Raw genomic sequence first — 18,207 nt, 5'->3', positions numbered from 1 at the left:
CACTATTCCGCTTCGAGGGCCAGGGAACCCTTCCCTGGGGCCGAGGTTTAAGTGCAGTTCCCGCTCAAAATGCTTGTGGGTGCTCGCGTGTGCACCGGCTCTCTCATTTACTAGTGTCAGGGAATGCACGGTGGGTGTCCACAGTTACTGGGTGTTTACCCAGTAATACTTTTGCTGTTGCTGCTTATTAAAAAAAGAAAGAAAGAAAGAAAGAAAAAAAAACACTTTTTAAAATTATTTTATTTTATTTTATTTTTTTTTACATTACCCTCCTAGGTTCCCTCCATGGGGTCCGGAATGGAGTCTTGTGGGCTCACACTCCCATTTAAATGCGTCTCTCTCACGTTCCATTTAAGGCAGGAAACTTTGCAATAGAAATTGAGAACTGCAGCACGTTTCTCTACGGGCGGAACAGCTGCCGGAAACGTCCTTTGGTCTCCAGCTCTGGACGCCATCAGGATCACAAGTGAATTTCAACACCACTAAGTCCCTGGTCCCATCCGCACGGCCTCCCATCGACTGTTGCTGGGCCGAGGCTGCTTTCTGAGCGACTTTTGGCCGCTCCGAGCCTCCGAGGCGCGCCAGGGCAAGTGGTTTCAGACTTGCAGCCCCCACTTGGTAACGTCCAGATCCTGGTCCTTGAAACCCGAGCCCTACGGCCGCTCGCCCCCGGCTCCGGCTGTTTAAAAGCTGGAGAGGAAGTGAGAGCGTCAAGTACAGTAAGTGACACCCTCCGCCTCCGTGTGTACATAACAAAAGCTCAGGAAACTTGCGGGTGCCCGGGACATCCGAGCCACCCCATCCCTCCCTGGTCCTCCCCACCTCCACAGCGGGCTGGGAGCACCTTGCCCCAGTGCACGCGTGGGACACATGTGTTGTTTTTTATACTTTTCCTCGCCTAGATTGATTGCTCTGGGGTCCTGCTAAATTTCCCTCCCAACGCAGCCGCTCCTTACAAGCAATCCCTCAGTTCCCGGGTGCTTTTTCTTTATTTTACTGCCCCATGAGCGATACGATCTCGTTTTACGTGACGGCTGGCGGTTCAAAAGTGGTGCTGGATGCCGGGAAAACGGGAAAAGAATTTGGGCCAAAAGCTTAGTAGGAACGAGTCTGCCAGAGCCAAGGGGGGCTCCCCATCAGGTTAAAAGTAGGGGGTGGGGGTGGGGGGTGCTGGAGATGTTGAGGGAGCGGATTCGGGGGAGGAAGGAGGCACGGGCTCGATGGGTCGCACTTGAGAGTGTACACCCGAACCGAGCAAAAGTGATGTAGGCAATTAGCCCCGTAGTGGACCAAACACACCACCGGCGAGGAACACTAGCGACTCGACACACATGGCTTCGGTGTCCCGGACGCCCGGACAGCCCGCAGCGCCGTAGGGAGGCAGCTGATGTCCTCGGTGGCGTTCGCAGGCGGTGGCTCCGGCGCCCGCCCGCCCGCCCGCGGAGCATCGGCTCGGGAGAGGGGCGCGAGGGATCCTCGAGAAGGGGCCGCGAGCCGCCTGATTGACAGCTCGAAATCTGATCTTGTGAAAGAGACGCGGAGCCAATGGGAGGCAGCGATCCATCAGTTTGGATTGGAGGCCCCTGGAGGAGAAGTAGAGGAAAAACCACCGAATTGAGCTCTGTCAGAGGCGCTTTCGGCTTCCAAAGGGGAAGTGCTGGGCAATAATTAATGTTTTTATTAAATTTGGAGGGAATTTTTTGCAGCCGTTCGCCTAGCGTGGCCTTCAGGTGGGTCTTTCCAACAACTTTTTATGTCTCTCCAGATAATTGCATGGTTGTGGGTTGCAAAAACTATCCTTATGAAAGAGGTGTCTCCGTCTCTTTAGTCCCGTTAGGTGCAAAGCAAGTCTCGTTGATCGCCATTGCTAGTTTTGCACACGTTTGCGAATCAGAGCTGCCCGGGGTACACCGACCGCGCAGGGAAACATCGAGAGTGTAAATAAATACATCGCCTCTGGTTCGGATTTTTGCTACTGCCGAAAATATGTAAATTGTGAACTCTGTTGGCTCTCTTTGGATCCAGGTGAAGGAGGCGGTGTAGGGAGGGTTATTTTTGTGAATGGGACTGTCGGAGGGTAATTAGTTATGCAAATTCAAGAGCTTCATTCATGATTTTTTTTTTTTTTTTTTAGCCTAAAAGCCATCTTGTTCCCCTCTAGGTTGATAGAAGTCCAGATCCCGAGGAAATCTCCAGCTAAATGCTCAAAATATAAAACACTCAGCTGAGATTTGCGAAGAGCAGCAGAATGGATGGATTTTATGACCAGCAAGTGCCTTACATGGTCACCAATGTGAGTGATCAGTTCGAAAGTTGCTGTTTATAAACTTGACTCCAACGGGGGGGGGGGGGGGGAGGAGGAGGGAGAGAATGAGAAGGGAGGGGGTAAGGGGGTTGGGATTGCAGATACTTTATCTGCTTTGTTGCCACTGTAGGGCGACTCTGCTTCTAGAAGCCCAATCTTCAAAATGAGCTTACCTTTCAGTGATTTGGATAAGGCATAGTTTTGTTTTTAAGACCCCCCCCCCCCTTTTCTTTTCTGATTAAAGTGCCCAAGATGAGTGGAAGAGGAGACGCAGGGCAGCAGCAGCTGCTGCACTCAAAGTTTTTGGCTGGGTTTGTCTGCCACATTGAAAAGAATGAAGTTGAGACAAATGCTGACACTTTTTGTTTACATGGGGTGTTTTTGTTTCTTTTTTTGTCGTCTCCTTTTTTTCCTCATGTTTTTAATTTCACCACTCTATTTTTATTTTTTTGTTTTGGGGGGGTGGTATCAGAGAGAATAAAATTCACTGTATTTTAGTCCAGCTTTGATCCAGCTAAAAACGACTTTAAGTGTGATTGCTTAATGTTGTTTTGATGCTGAGATGCCATGAATATATGACTGATAAGTAGTAGTGTGTTACGCTTGGCGCTGGGAAGCAACTCTCCCTGGTTGTTGAATTCTCAGCCTAAGCTCTCACTGTCAGATGAACGCAGAAAATGAATATTGGAATTGATACTATGGACTTTTATTTTTCTATTTAGAGAGAGGATCCGGTAGGCTTATGGTTGCATGTGTTTTTTTGTGTGTGACATCTGAGGTTTACATTTTTTAAAAGGATTTTATCTTTCCCTTTGTAGAATCAGCGTGGGAGAAATTGTAACGAGAAACCAACAAATGTCAGGAAAAGAAAATTCATTAACAGAGATCTGGCTCATGATTCAGAAGGTGAGGTTTGATTTTGGGCTGAATTCCTCCCTCTTCACCTATCCTCCCCACCTTCATAAAGCAGAGGAGTACTTCAGTCTTAGCTTAAAAATAACAATCTTTCAAATTACTGCATTTAACTGAGACTTTTACTTGGAGCAATTCACATAATGTGACAGTTTGCATTGGAGGATATTTTATGGCCCTGTCACAAACTAATGAAAGAAGGAAATAAAAACTTAACAGTGACATCCTTCTCTTAATCGTTCTTTTGTGTTTAAATACTCTTGTCCATATGGCACATAACTAATTCCATACACTGAGGTCACAATTTTAAAATATCCAACACAGTGAGACAAAGTAAGCAGCTAGGTATACTACTTAATTTCTCATTTCTACTCTATTAGAAGTTAAACGATGTGAATGGTAGTTTGATTTCCCATTCCTCTTACACTAAAACCATTTACTGTTATCAAACTTTTCATGGATAATTTTGATGACTACATGGTGAGGTCATAGTATCTTGTTTATAGGCCTTTGAGTGTTCACTGAATCATAATTAAGGCCTAATTTATAATTATAATACCTATTTGGGAAATTAGGTTACAGATTTTTTTTTTTTTTTTTTTAAGGCACTGTTGGTTAGGAGGTCAATATTTTATAAATTATTCCAGCCATACAGGAGCATTCATAATGAACTTAATATACTGAGATTTAATTATCAAAGTTCAGTTTGCCATTTTGATGAGGCATATTGAATTCTGAAACTTAACTCAAATCTTCATACATGTTGGACACCCTCTCCCTCCTACTATGACAGAATTCAGAGTTTGGGACTTGATAATAAACAGGTGCCAGGGAATTATCTTACTTTTACTTTTGTAAATCTATTCATGTAGAAATTTTCCTCTAAGATCTTGTGTTTAAAAGTTGTCCCTTTTAATTTTGAGCCATTGAAACTCAAAACATACGGTGCTTTAAGAATTGTACCAGGTACTGTTACATCTTTTATATAAGGTTCAGAAGATAAAAAGAAAGTGATTGTCAGCCTTTCTCCTCTTTCCTCTGCAAGAATTGACTCTATTTAAGAAAGGTTTACATGGACAGATACACCTTCACCTCAGCCTTTTTTGAATCCTAGTGTATGTGTGTCCCTGAGCTTATTATTACGTTGTTAAAAGGGGGAAAATATTGCCTTCGTTATTTAATTCACTAAAAGAATCTCTTAAAGAAGTATTGCTTAATAGCCATTAACAGGGCAGGATTATTGAGCTATTTAAGTCATGAATCTTATTTTCTTTTTGTATTGACTCCCCTCCCCAAATTAAATTGATACTTAATACCAATTTCATGACAAACATTTCCATTTAATGGAGCCTAAAGGTTTTTCAAATCTTCTGTTTATGTCTCTGACTTGTTTTTTAGAACTCTTTCAAGATCTAAGTCAATTACAGGAAACATGGCTTGCAGAAGGTAAGGCAAAAAAAAAAAAAAAATAAAGCTTTAAAAGGAGGGGAAAAGCAACTCTAGAAGGGGGAAAAAAGTCCTGAAGTTGCTGTCTTAATGTTCAGCCCAATTAATTGAGCTCTAAAAGAGCCACCTCATGTGTCATGCATACATTAGAGTCTCTGATGAGTTTGTCTTTGGGGAATCTGGGGCTGCACTACCCAGTGTCATCACAAATTACCAGGAGAAATTGCTTCCAGCTCACAATCACATCTGCTTTTGGCAAGAACTAATGCACCAAGACTTCAAGTTCTAAGCCTCTGTTCAGATTTTAATTGCAATTGATCAGGTTTATATTATTGTACCTCGAGAGACCTACTAGAGCCAGATCCCGGCTTGCTGTTTCTTTTAGAGCAGCGCATATCATTATTTGGTGTTCTGGTGGAGGACTTTTCTGATGGCAGAAATTAGTTTCTCTGGGTTCATCAGGACGGGATGCTTCAAGATTTAAGTGCAAGTGTCTTCTTTCCACCTTGCTCACAACACAGAACGTTAGGTGTGTATGCAATACTTAGGAAATCTATGGCTTTAAAAGAAATCTTTGGGGGATTTGAGGATTTAAAAAAATGTTTTCTATTTGTTGCTATTATGTGATATTTGCTGAAATTGATTTTTGCTTTTGTGTCACTTTTATTAGGATTTATTTACTACAGCAATGTGACATCTAAAGGCTTTACTCTTATTTTTAATTACTTTTTAGTAAAATTTTGTGTTACAGTCTATCGGATCTTTTACTGGCTGGAACTTTATTTTATAGGAACAATGAGATATTGCTTCAATACAGCTTGATACAACTTGAGAAATGCCTAATCTTGAGGGGCTCTTTTTGGTGTCCATAATTTGATTTTTCTTTTGGGTTTGTCAGAAATGTGAAATATTAATTTTATCCGAGGATGTGTTTTATGGGAAACACAAAGAGAAAATTATACACATTTTAGCATTGAGTATAATTTATATTTCTGTCTGTATGTTAAATGGGAAACATGGCATTTTTGGAACAGATTTTTTAAGGTTGTTAAAAGAAGAGAGAGGGTCTCTTTAAATGGAACCCAAGTGTTGCTATTGCTACTTTGAAACAGACTGCAGTATTTGATCGGTGGTCTTGCTTGCAGTTCATCAAGTTGCTGTTAGCATGTAAAATAAGTTTCTTTGTTTTGCTGATATTCTGGTTCTCCAAAAAGCTCTTGCAGTCTTTATAAATCTTTTAAGTTAAGTAGCTTTCCCAGTAGCCTTTTGAAAGGGTGGTTGTATTTGCATGTTCAAAAAAAGGTAAGTATTAATGAAAGTTTTAGTTATATTTAAAGGTCATTTTGCTTGTCTCTGTAAATGAAACTTATTGCAATAGGTTACTTACTGTTGCAACACAAACTATATATCCAAACCTAACTTTTTCAAGAAAAATTTACACAGAGATTGTGGTGTTAACTTTGATCTGTTAGTTTTGCAAAGTTGAAGGTTGTAAGGACATTACATTTATGAGGACATTTATTCGCTTATCTAAAATAACTTGAAATGTCTATTTTAATTGTTCTCGAAGGTTTGTTAGTTCTTAGATGTTTAAGTCTCATTGATTCCAAGTCATTGGACTTGCTGGCAGATTTTGCATGTGCATAGCAACTCTGTTTCTGGAATTTTAAAATGTGTATTCTGTGACAGACTCTTGCCATTTTATAATCAGTTTTAGTACAGTCTCTTACTTTTGACTTGTTTTGTTTATTTGTCGCTTGGTAAGTGATTTGAATAACTTATCCAAGTTAATCTTTTAAAACTCTGCACTGAAAAAAAGAAAACTGCACTGAATGTATTTTTACCCATGTTTATTAACGCACCTGTAAATCAGATCTGAAGATCTAACTTTATATAAAACAAATCTAGAAAATGACTGATGTATTTGGAGGAACATGGGCTTTTACTCAGAAAATAATTAAGAAGCTTAAATTAGTTTTAAGGAATTAATCCTGGAGGTGTTTTATTGAATACTCAGGTGGGCGACTGTTTACAAACTATGGTTAAGACTGCATTTTAGGATAATGTAAACAGTTTTCAAAATAGCTTACATTAATTTATCCTATCATGATATAAGCAAAATGTTGTTATTATGATTTTTAAAATCTAATAATGGAGATTTTTTTTTACTATTTGTTAATAGACTGCATATTTATTTTTATTTTTGGCAATTCTATATAATTATGTTTTTGTTTTAGCATTTTAATTGACTTATCTCACATCTTGAATTAAGAGATCTTAAAATTACATTAGATTATTTGTAGCTAGATTTGTCCATTTCTGTCCTTCTGGACATCTAGAAATTAAAACATTGCCAAATTGGCAGACTATGGACTGTTTATATATTTCTTTTCATAATGCTTGGTAGCCAAGAAAGTGACCGTGGAATTTTAAGGCATCTTGACCCTTTTAGAAAAGATCATTGGCAATTAACCAAGTTTCTCTCATGAGTTAGCATCCCACTGGGAAGTTAAACAGGTCTAAAAATCTTATTAGACATGAGAGTCAAGTTGTGTCATATGAAAACCATGTTTTTAAAAAGTGATCAAAGCCCTGAATATTTGGGAAATGATCTGTCCCAAGATGTTTGTTTTTTCCTATAAGAGTTTTTGATAAATTAGACTCAAAGTGCAACATATGGATTAGTCATAGGTAAATTATTGTGGATTATGCAGCGTGTTTTATGTCTAAGGACAGATTAGGGTAGATAAGGCAGGAATATTTGAGGGTGAGGGTAGGAGCCCCTATTTTCAATTTGCTAAAGTCCTCTAATTTGGGAGGGGAAGCATGGAAGTATATTTTTAATTTCCAAACAGGGATCCAAAAGTATGTTTGTAAAGAATATGTTTGTATTGGTATCACTTTCTGAGTACTAACACTGCAATTTAAATGTTTTTAACATCTCTACTACCATGAAATCTATTCACACCTCATCCTGAAGAAGAGATAAAATATGTTTGCAAAGAATGTAACTTTGTATTAGTATCACTTTCTAAGTACTAACACTGCAATTTAAATGTTTTTAACGTATCTACCACGATGAAATCCATTCACACCTCCTCCTGATGAAGAGGTTTTCAGTGACCACCATAGCACTTAAAAAATATGTGTATTTTAAATTTTGCCATAGCTACTTTACATTATTTTACTATGTACAATTCTTTATTGATTTTTTTTTTGTCTTTTGAGTTAGATTGCTACTGACAGAAAGGCGATTTCAATTATTTGATCCCATGAAATAATGAGTTCATATAGCAATCCTATCAGCATCACGGTAACGTCTTATTCTTAACAACCTGTTTTACGTGGTGCTTTAGTGAATGGTGTCCTAGAAATTCATGGTTAAAATGGACTCTTTTGTGTGTGAAGGAGACAAACAGAAGGATATAGAATTGAGTTTAAAAAGGATTGCATTCTTCTAAAATTGCTGACTAGAGCTTACCTACTAACGCAGCTTGAAGAGAAAGAATAAATTTCATACGTGTCTAATGCAAACTCACAGCAACTTTTGAACATTGTTTTTGGTGTGGAGCTAGATGTTCTTGAGGTTCCCTTTCACCAGTAGTATTAAGGACAAAAGTCCATAGTGATTCGCTGCCACAGGGTAGGATGTTTTTCAGTGGTGTTATATAGCAAGTAGGATTCCTGCAGCCTCCCCACTTGAATCGAAGTTTTATGTCCAAGAACAACCCCCCTACACCACAGGTTATTACTTCATGCAGATAAGGCTTTTTTTTTTTCCTTTTGTTTTGTGTGACCTTCAAATAAAGGTTGACTTAACAGTAGAGATGTCATTGTATCTTCTCCATTTACTTCAGTAGCTGATACTAAATTTACATTCAGAAGAGCTTACTATGAAGTTCATTTAAATAACGTGTACTGTTGTTACTAGTCATCCACAATGCACATAATCCTGATGTACTTATTTTTATTTTTCAACAATTATACTGTTTCTCGCACATACGTTGGATATGTGCTTGTTAATTTTTTTATGTGATATGGTACGAGCTAAAGACTTTAAAAACTACATTATTTTATGTGGCTTACATAAAAAATGAAATGAGAATTAAGGATTAAATTACAGAAGTCCATACTCTTTCTCAGTATGAATTATTTTGTATGGGGGGGAGGGGCATGCTACTACTCCTTTTTTTTTTATTGCACCAGGAAATAGTCTAAAATACGAAAGGAAGACTGCTTATTACTTGGACTTGATTAAAAGATAGCAAGTAGAGTAAGTATATTATATTTTAAAATATTTTTGGAATTATATAAATGTCTTTTCATGTAGGGTCTACTAGCAAATTTAAAAAGTTGGTTAAAAAAATAAAAAATAAAAAATAAAAATAAAAAGTTGGTTAAAAATAGAACTTGGTTGTAGTATAGCTTAGATCTATGTTTTCCAGAGGGTCCTAATCAGGATTCATGAAATACTGCTTTTCTGGTTCTGTGACAAGCAATGTGTCATTTCTTGAATTTGGTAATATAATTTTATTTCCTTTGACCTGTGTACAAGCTTATGATTAAAATAATAATAATAATAATACCACCACCACCACCACCACCACCAATAATAATAATAACAATGTCAGGCCTCTGTAGTAGTATTAGGTAATAGAAACAACAGCTTGTAAGCTATGCTTGTTTCTAAGTCACTCCAGGTCAGAGTAGAATTACCATTGAAGCTGCCCTGAGACTGAAGACAACCGGAACTTACTGCTTTCTTTTTTCTAGAGTATCAAGAATTAAAGATGTTTCTGTCATGGGGAAGTAGCTCCCCCTCCCCCCCTTTATTTTTTGTTTCTTTAAATATGTTTATATTACTGTATTAATTAATGCTCATACAGCAGGACAATCATTTTTAATTTTTAAAAGCGGATGTGGTATAAAACCAGGCTTCGTGGCTTCATGATTATTTTGTTCCATGGCCTGAAGCTTCATTTCATGATTAAATAGAATACCACGCAAAGGTTGATTTTCTCGCTGTTTTACTTTTATTTAAAATACAATTTAAGTTTATTTAGAGAAACTTGTTTCTAATTCTTTGATTCAAAGAGAAATGCCACAAAGGTCAGCAAAAATCTATTATCATCTCAGGCTAAAGAAACTGAATAATAGGCAAGAAAAATAAGACATTTCTTTAATGATTCCCCCCCCCTCTTATTTCCTTCCTCCCTCTCCTCCTTCCTTCCTAGTTTTATACATTTAAGTTTTTGTTGTAAGTTACTGTATAAAGCAGGATGGGTTATTTCTCTGTCTGTCTATCTATATCTGTCTATCTAGCTATAGATTGATTTAATTTTGTAAATTTGTCATTTATTTAAATGTATATACCTTAATGGATCTGAGCTGTATAGGAGACAGAGCAGTAAAATCGCTGTGTTTATTGCAAGTTCAAGTTGACTTGCTTTAGCTCCCTGGAAGGGTGTGACATGAAAAGATTGCGGTTGGGCCACATGGCTCATGCTGGACTGTGTTTTTGTGAATGGAGGCAGAACTCCAGTTCTGCCTGCTTGTCTGGAGGAATTGCTGAGGAGATCAGCTGTCTCATTCACAGGCAGAAAGAATGACTCATACATCTTCCGCCTTGTTTGGCTCCAGGTCATTGTTACAGTGGATAGAACTGGTTTTAATTAAATATTAACCCCTTTTATACTTGACGTGTGTTCCATTTGTGAGTTTTCTGCTTTTTTTCACCCCTACCTCTGGGAGAAAACTCTGCAGACCCCTGGTTTGTAAGGAACCAGGGGCTTTTTACTTGGCTGCAGCCAGGCTTGGAAAATATGTAAACTCCCACCTTTTCTTAAGTAATTATAATTTCTTTCTGGAAGTTTAAGCATAAAAATCAAGGAACCCTGTTTAAAAATTGCCCCCACCCCCAGAAGTGTTAAGAAAGTATGTTGAAGCTGAAAACGAGGGTTAGTGATTCTGTGATGTCTAGATCATGATTAATATTTTCATGTGTTTGTCTCTTATAATATATATTGCTTTGCAGTAAAAAGAGAGAGAGAGAGAAAACACAACAACTTTGGATAATAATCTAGGTAAAGCAAATAGCTGAGAGAGCAGATACTACCCTTTTAAAGCCGGAGTCCTGAGACTTGATGGCAACTTGTCTATTAATGTGCAATGAACTGATAGAGCCGCTCCAGCTATTACCAATAAAATCCACATGCTTCATCTTCTTGAAAGCCTTTTATTGGTCTTTTGGTCTGTACTTTTCCCCCTTGCCCTTTCTTACTCTTCCCCTTCCTCTTTAATTACATAGTGTGGGGAAACATTTTCATTCCCCAAAGGTGATTATTCCAAGCCTAGTTTATAAGAGATAGCAGTGGAAATTGTGTTTTTTAAAGGTTGGCCTCTATTGTTAATTTTCCACTTTGGAGTTGGTACGGCTTGCCACAAATTTTCAGGCAGCTGTAGTTTGCTACTTCACAGAATTCCCGTGAATTGAGGAAAAGAGGAAGCGAATGATACGAGTGTGGCAATACTTTGTCATATTTTCCTTGCCCAGATCCAACGTGTGTTTTTCGTTAACTGCTTTCCCTTTACCCTAACTTGAAATTAGAAGTATACTTAAGCCTTTGTCTATTTAAGTAGCATGCTGCTTCATTTGGTCTATTCCGTTTCTTAAGATTAGCTTCTGTGAAAATGTGAGTCATATGTTTTTTGTTAAAATGCTGTAATATGTTCAGGCATAAGTGTGAAGTATTTATTCAGTATGTTAAGGAGTTAGAACAGAAATAGCAATTCTTATAGCAATTCTTATTCTTTTTACAAATTGTTATGGACCTATTTTCTGTATATTTGTGAAGTATGACTTCCAGCTTCTTCTAAAATTTTGCTTTTTTTCCTCCCCTCACACCTATCCCAACACAGTGATTTTTATGTCTTTCTTGCAGTGATACATATCACAGAGTTGCAGTTTTGTCTTGTGATACGATAGTAGGGAAAAAATAATGTCTGGCTTTTAGGACATTCATACCAGCATATTTAGTTACAAATATATTTTTGTTACTCACCAGCTATTTTTAACTATTCCTGTAAAGGGATATTACATTTTTATTAGATTCTTGTAAATGTTGGCTTTTTAAAAGCATAGTAAATTGCTGTGGTTGATAATTTTGCATCTCAATAGTTATGTCTGTTTAGCTGTTAATTTAGAAGGAAAACCAAAACATGTGGGTCTGATGGAAAAAATGTGTAGGATTTGGTTCTGTCTACCTGCTGTTATTTATTAAATAGATATTGAAAACATTTTTGTATTTTTTTGGTGTGAAGACTTATTTTAAAGGGTATTTCCCCACTTACATGAATCTGTGAGAAAAATGAAGCTTGCTGTAATGTCAAAAATGTTTATAGTTAAGAGAGTACTAATGTACAAATTTTAGCTGTTATTTTTATCTGTTTCCAGTATAATTTAGGAGAAGTGAAGATTTTAAACTTTTACTGTAATGACTGACGTAGTTTTGTGTATGTAAATTGAAAGAAATGGGTGGGAGGTGAAAGTTTGAAAAAGATAAGTGACATTGAGGATTTAATTTAATTGTCACAAAGCCCCTGTATTATCATTATTAAACTGATGAATGAAATACAGTTCAAATAGGTTAAATAGTGTACACAGTTTACAGATAGAAAGTCATAAAACTATGACTTGAAGTTTGCATGGCTTTAGTTACCCATGGTAGCAGACGTCAGTGGAATATAAAGAGAAAAAAAATTTTTCTTCCATTATATGCTGATCATTTATAACTTGGAAGAAGGTTCTTAATATTTTTGGTGACAGAGGATAGAATTTGTCTTTAATAAGTTGAAGTATGGGTGTACATAGATCGTTAGGAAAAAATTTAATGTCAGACTATGTATATTTTAACAATCTGCAAGGTTATCATTTGTTCTGCTCTTAATAATAGGACACAAGTTTTATTCAGCCACATATTTCTGTTTTTAAAAATGTGATTCCATAAGCTGATACAAAAGGATGTTTAATACTATTTATGTTGTATTTCTTTTGAATATAGAATTTCTTTTTATAGGTGATTTTTCTTAACTCATTCAACTACCTACCCGAAACTTTTTCCATAGAGAATGATTATTTTCATAAACATTCCCTATTCACAGTAGGCTGTTTTTAAAAAATTAATTGAATCTATTTTAATATAATTTGACTGGATAAAGCATTTCAGTGTTCAATATTACTAGTAAAGTAATACTAGTCATCAGATCATAGCTAAAGTTAAATGAGCTAACTCCTATTTTCACCAAATTAAAAGGAACTAACTTCTATTTTATGAGGTTTGTGTGTGTGTGAGAGTGTGTATACTTATGTGTGCATGTGAAGATGTATTTTACTAATATCCTATCAATTCGAAATAGATTATTTTGATGTGTAAATCAGCCGTGATGAAAATATTTTAGAAGCGAAAAAGTGTACTTATGTTTTGATTGCTGCCGAATGCATTAAGTCCTTGCTATTCAGTATTTTTTTCCTTTACTAAAAATAGGGAAGTTGCTTGACATTAGGATTGATGAAATAGTGATACTCTTTTCTTTAGTGTTGTATAGTTGCCCGGAAAATATTTTGCATGAAAAGATGGAGTTTATTTTTGTTATTTATAATTTTATTCTTATGACATAATCACTAAAATATTTTATTTTCTATATGAGCAAAATCAATGGACATGCTTTCATTAAAAAAATCTTTGTAGCATGTCTTGGCCAAGTTTAGATGGAACACCTTTAATTATGGTAGTCTAATTTGCACTTGACCGAATATACCAAAAGCAGGCATTTCTGTAAAAGCAGAGGGATGTGTGTAACTGCACACATCATTTGAAAGAGTGCTGTAGTTAATTTCGATGGGCTGCTGAAGCACTGGCAGTGGGTGAATTGAAATACTTCTTACTCCATTCTTGCAAAGAAGCACTGCAGCTAATAGAAATCCTGTAGCTTCTTCTATTTTGCATGTCTCTTTTATTTCTGTCTGGCAAGTGATATTCAGAGGGACACAACTGCCACAGTTAGATTTCTGACACTTATGTTTTCTAGTTGACATCAATGGTTGCTTCTATTTTCCCTCCCAAGTATTGCTGTCAATACCATTTTAAATGGGAGCTCATTGGCAAATAATCATAGGTTTGGTCTGAGCCGAAAAAAGATCTTACTTTGAAAGATCTTGCTTGACATTCCTTATGCCTTGGCAGTTTCTCTCTTAATTTTTTTTTTAATTTTTTTTTTTTTTCTTCAGCTCAGGTACCTGACAATGATGAGCAGTTTGTGCCAGACTATCAGGCTGAAAGTTGTAAGTATAGTATGACTCATCTCTTGAATCTCTCTGTCTTCCTTGTTTCCTTCTTTCCTTCTTTCTCTTTGGTTGGTTTCTACCTCCAGTGTCTGTTCTCGTATTATGTTGGTACCTTTTTAGCTTATAGTCATGAGGTGATTCTGTGTGTCAGGTAGTGACATTAGCAGAATCCCTGTATGATCTGAGCGGAGCTCCAAATAGTAGCTAAGGAAAACCGTTTTGATTTTGATTCTCTGTATTTGGCTAATACCTTTGGAGAAGAAATAGGCAGTGATCGATGAATGCACAAATGTTTACTTCCAGTTTTTTGGTATGTTCACGAGATAAAGTCTGAATGTTGATGGGAGAAAGCCAGTAAAGATCCACATGAGACTTTATTGAATGACTTTGAAAAATTTGTTGGCTTGTACTGTTTTATATTCATGAACTTTCACCTACTTTGATGTAATTTTTAGCTTCGTTTTCTGCTTCCTGGTTACAGTAACACAAATGGAAGTAGCCCATGACTTCTCTTAGGATCCCTTGGGTGTTTCTTTCCCTGAGCTTTGTTCCAGGGCCTGTCAGACAACGCGAGTCATGATTCATGGGACGGTGGCCTCCCCGTAATCCCTGAGTGAGCATTAATGCATCTACCAACGTGGCTATCTCGGGCTTTCCTCCACCTATTTATGCTCTCCCTTCTACCAACTAACTGCAGCTGTTGACCTGATGTGTAAATAGTAAAGAAGGGGGGTATAAATGTCATCTTTCTTAAAAAAATATTTCATTTATTTATTTATGAGAGACACAGAGAGAAAGGCAGAGACACAGGTAGAGGGAGAAGCAGGCTCCTTTGGGGGAGCCTGATGCGGGACTTGATCCCAGGACCCTGGGATCACACCCTGAGCCGAAGGCAGACGTTCAACCACTGAGCCACCCAGGCATCCCTATAAATGCCATCTTGATGATGAAAGTGACCTGATACGTTTTCATTCTGATAGTACCATTTAGAGCTCTAACTTGTTTCATTTTTCCAGACCATTGACAGTTTCACAGGGGGCAGTTTCAACAGCAACTAGAGATGCTTGGTGCCTTATAAAGCTTATCAAACCCTTATCTCACATGGAATCTCACACAAATACGTGACTTTGAGGAACTGAGGTCTGTGAGCGATGCTTTCCCCTTTACGTTTGCTATTTTAAATTTACCAAGTGTCAAGGGTGGTAAGAGGTAATGTCCAGATTCCCTCCTGTGTTTTTAGTTCAGCTTTGTTAAAAATTTTTTTGTTCACTTGGGGTAAAATATACCTAACAGAAAAATTACCATTTTAACTATTTTTTAAGTGTGCAGTTCAGTGGTACTCACATTGTGGAAACATCAGCACTGCCCACCTAAAGAACTTTCTCATCATCTCATTCTGATCTCTGTACTAACTAAAAAATAACTCCTCACTGCCTCGAGCCCCTGGTAACTGCTCTTCTATCAGCTTGATTTTTGATCAGAGAAGAGAATTCTGTGTGCTGTTTGATGTCGACTCTAGTTATTACATGATGTCAAGGCACCTATTCGGCAATGATATAGACCTTAGTTAGAGACCCTTAGAAATTTCTAGAAAGATGACAGCCAAGGATGACAGCTAGGCAGGGCCTTCCTTTCTTCTTTAAAGTGTGGGAAGGGAATGGTCACATTTCCAGCATTTCTCTTTCTGTGGGACACTTGAGTTCTTTCTAAAAGCTAAACCTGTCATCTGAGTGGGAGAATTATTCTCATTGAGTCATTTCACATCTGAAGAAATTGGTAATGATTCCAATACCATACCAAATGCCAGAGTAAAATCACTACCAGAAAGAAAATTTTGTTCTTTTTCTTATTTGACCTCTTTAGTTTTTCATATTTGACTCTTTCGTTTTCTTGAACTCTTTCTTCTCTTGGTCCACAGTGGGATGAATTTTCCTTTCTATTTTAATTACTTGGATTACTTCTTCTCACTCCATTCATCTTCTTTCCCTCTTTTTTCCCCAGGGTTCTGTCCCTGAGTCTTTGTTCTTTAACCTGGGCCATCCTTGTATGGTCCCATAGAACTATCTATGATGATGGAAATAATCTGTTTCTGTACCATTCAATATAGTAGCCATTAACCATGTTGCTTGCTGAGCACATGAATTGTAGTAAATGGGACAGAAGAAATGAGTTTTTAAATTTAATTTCTGTGACTTTATTTTTTTTTTAATATTTTATTTCTTATTTATTCATGAGAGACACAGAGCGAGAGAGAGAGAGGCAGAGACACAGGCAGAGGGAGAAGCAGGCCCCATGCAGGGAGCCCAATGTGGGACTCGATCCCAGGTCTCCAGGATCACACCCCGGGCTGCAGGCAGCGCTAAACCGCTGCGCCACCGGGGCTGCCCAATTTCTGTGACTTTAAATTTAAAGAGATACATGTGGCTATTGGTTGCTGTAGTGGTCAGCACAGTTCTGTGTAGGGTGTCTCCAATGTTGTTCTTGCTGGCCTGGGTGTTCTCCTGCCCCTGTCTATTGGACATCTTCCCCTGATCCACTGTGATCCTTGTGCCAAGTCAGAAAAAACCAACACCTTGGGAGTCAACCCTCAGCCCTTAGCTAAGTGTCGGCATAAAGCACCATTACGCATGATGCTCCATGGACAATTCCCACTCAGCCAGGCCGATGCGGAAATTATTATTTTTATTTTTCCTGATCAGCGTCTCTTTTGCACTTCTATTGCCTTTCCACATTGATGGCATCACTATCTAAGCTGAAAATCTTTGTCTTCAATTCCTCCCGGTTCTTTAGCATACCCTTCTACTTGCTTACCAAGTTGTTAATTCTACCTTTCAAAAATATCTTAATTTTGTGGTCTCTCATTGTCTCTGAGTCTCTGAGTTCACATCTGCATTCTACCTTGACTGATCCTGTGAGTAAGCCTTTTGACTGGTGATGTTCTTTTCAATTTTCCCTCCTCTGGGTCCATTCTCTGCAGTGGCATTAATGCATCGCTGTCTGACCTTGTTAATTTTCTCCTTAAACTTCCTTCAGAGTAAACTTCTACAGAACATTATTCTACCATCTGGGCCTTGACTTGCTGTTTCAGTTTTAACTCTTGCCATGCCTGTACCCTGAATTTGAGCCCTTCTAATTTTTCAGTTATCCAAACAGATGGAGCTGTTTTATGTCTCTCTGCCTTTGCATGTGTTGTTCATTTTGCTTTATAAACTTTTACTTTTGCTTGGTGGTATTGGTAGACCTCCTACTTCAGACTCAGCTTAGACTTCACCACCTTGAAGTCTTTCTTGGCTTTTCCTTGCCATCCTTGTCCTATTGTCCTACAGAGTTAGACTGTACAGTATCTTGTATCTTGTACTTAGAACATTTTAGACACATATATTTCTTCAATAAGACTGCAAACTTCTGGAAGATTAGGAGCATGTCCTAGCATGTTATAGAAGCACAGTAAGTAAACTTGGATCACATAAATGTGGTCAGCTTCTTAATGCTCCTTTCCTCTTAAGTGTTTTCAAAGCCCTAATTCCCTTCTTAAGGTGGAAAATACATGATCATGCCTTAAAACACTAGATAGAGTCTCATTCTAGAAAAACATGCTAAAACCATGAATGTTTAACCAAACATTTTCAGAAGGCTGAGGTTTTATTTTTATCCAATAGTGAATATTTACAGTTTAACAAATCTGGCTCTGGGACTTGTGAATACAACACCTAATTTTAAAGGAAACCTCTAAACAAAGGTAAAAATAAATCTGAAATAGCCTAATAAAAAGAAAATGGAGGTGTGCTTTATTTCATGTTTCCTTTGACGTATAAAAGACTATTGTTCGCAGATGGCGAACATCTAATTTCAGCATTCATTGAGAACAGAACAAAGGGAAATGATTTAAAAAGAGAAATTGGGTGTATGGATTAAATTCTAAGTTTTTTGGGTAGAGGAGGTTATCAAATATTGGAACTGAAAGGTTAGATTGTTTGCTAAATGCCTTTACAAATGTTTGATTCTTCTCTGGGAATGGTTAGTGAAGCAGAGGGATGCTATCTCTAAGAATAGAAAGAAACCCCACCTCCTCTGTATGGCCTGTCTGTAAACTCTATGGGACTATTTTTTTTCAAGCATAATCAGATTTCCTGACATACCTCAATCAAGTAAAATGCTTCTCTTTTTTATTGCTTTAGTTCTTTGGTAAATGTAGGTAAGG

The 18,207-nt window shown here is 37.5% G+C and overlaps 2 protein-coding genes across 12 annotated transcripts in view; one reads left to right on the top strand and one right to left on the bottom strand.

The window, feature by feature from the left end:
- Nucleotides 1-351: 351 nt before the first annotated feature.
- LOC112670499 (uncharacterized) lies at nucleotides 352-1,579 on the bottom strand. Its single transcript, XM_025464242.3, has 3 exons — nucleotides 1,300-1,579; nucleotides 957-1,054; nucleotides 352-690 (listed from the first exon to the last, which is right to left on the bottom strand). The coding sequence occupies exons 1-3, from the start codon at nucleotides 1,562-1,564 to the stop codon at nucleotides 352-354; spliced, it is 702 nt and encodes a 233-aa protein (XP_025320027.3). The 5' UTR covers nucleotides 1,565-1,579.
- ETV1 (ETS variant transcription factor 1) overlaps nucleotides 578-18,207 on the top strand; it is a 95,659-nt gene continuing 78,029 nt past the window's right edge. Inside the window, exons 1-6 of one of the 11 annotated variants that reach the window (XM_035698672.2) lie at nucleotides 578-719; nucleotides 1,829-2,025; nucleotides 2,162-2,293; nucleotides 3,124-3,211; nucleotides 4,616-4,663; nucleotides 13,950-14,003. In XM_035698672.2, coding sequence (XP_035554565.1) covers nucleotides 2,249-2,293; nucleotides 3,124-3,211; nucleotides 4,616-4,663; nucleotides 13,950-14,003 — 235 coding nt within the window. In that variant the 5' untranslated portion in view covers nucleotides 578-719; nucleotides 1,829-2,025; nucleotides 2,162-2,248. Of the gene's footprint in view, nucleotides 720-1,581; nucleotides 1,731-1,828; nucleotides 2,026-2,134; nucleotides 2,294-2,433; nucleotides 2,645-3,123; nucleotides 3,212-4,615; nucleotides 4,664-4,847; nucleotides 5,193-13,949; nucleotides 14,004-18,207 lie in introns of those variants that run through there. The other 10 variants (XM_025464230.3, XM_025464233.3, XM_025464236.3 and 7 more) reach the window with 10 other exon arrangements.

Source organism: Canis lupus, chromosome 14 (assembly GCF_003254725.2).
Source record: "Canis lupus dingo isolate Sandy chromosome 14, ASM325472v2, whole genome shotgun sequence".
NCBI classification, from domain to species: Eukaryota; Metazoa; Chordata; class Mammalia; order Carnivora; family Canidae; genus Canis; species Canis lupus.
This window is presented reverse-complemented; position numbering and strand designations above follow the sequence as displayed.

Bases quoted from the DNA above. Each gene is read 5' to 3' on its own strand.
- LOC112670499 (XM_025464242.3), bottom strand. From the start codon at position 1,564: ATGGATCGCTGCCTCCCATTGGCTCCGCGTCTCTTTCACAAGATCAGA. The intron at 1,055-1,299 runs GTGTGTTTGGTC...CCCGGCATCCAG, and splicing joins GCTAGTGTTCCTCGCCGGTG to CACCACTTTTGAACCGCCAG. The intron at 691-956 runs GTAAGGAGCGGC...CTTCCTCTCCAG, and splicing joins CGGGAACTGAGGGATTGCTT to CTTTTAAACAGCCGGAGCCG.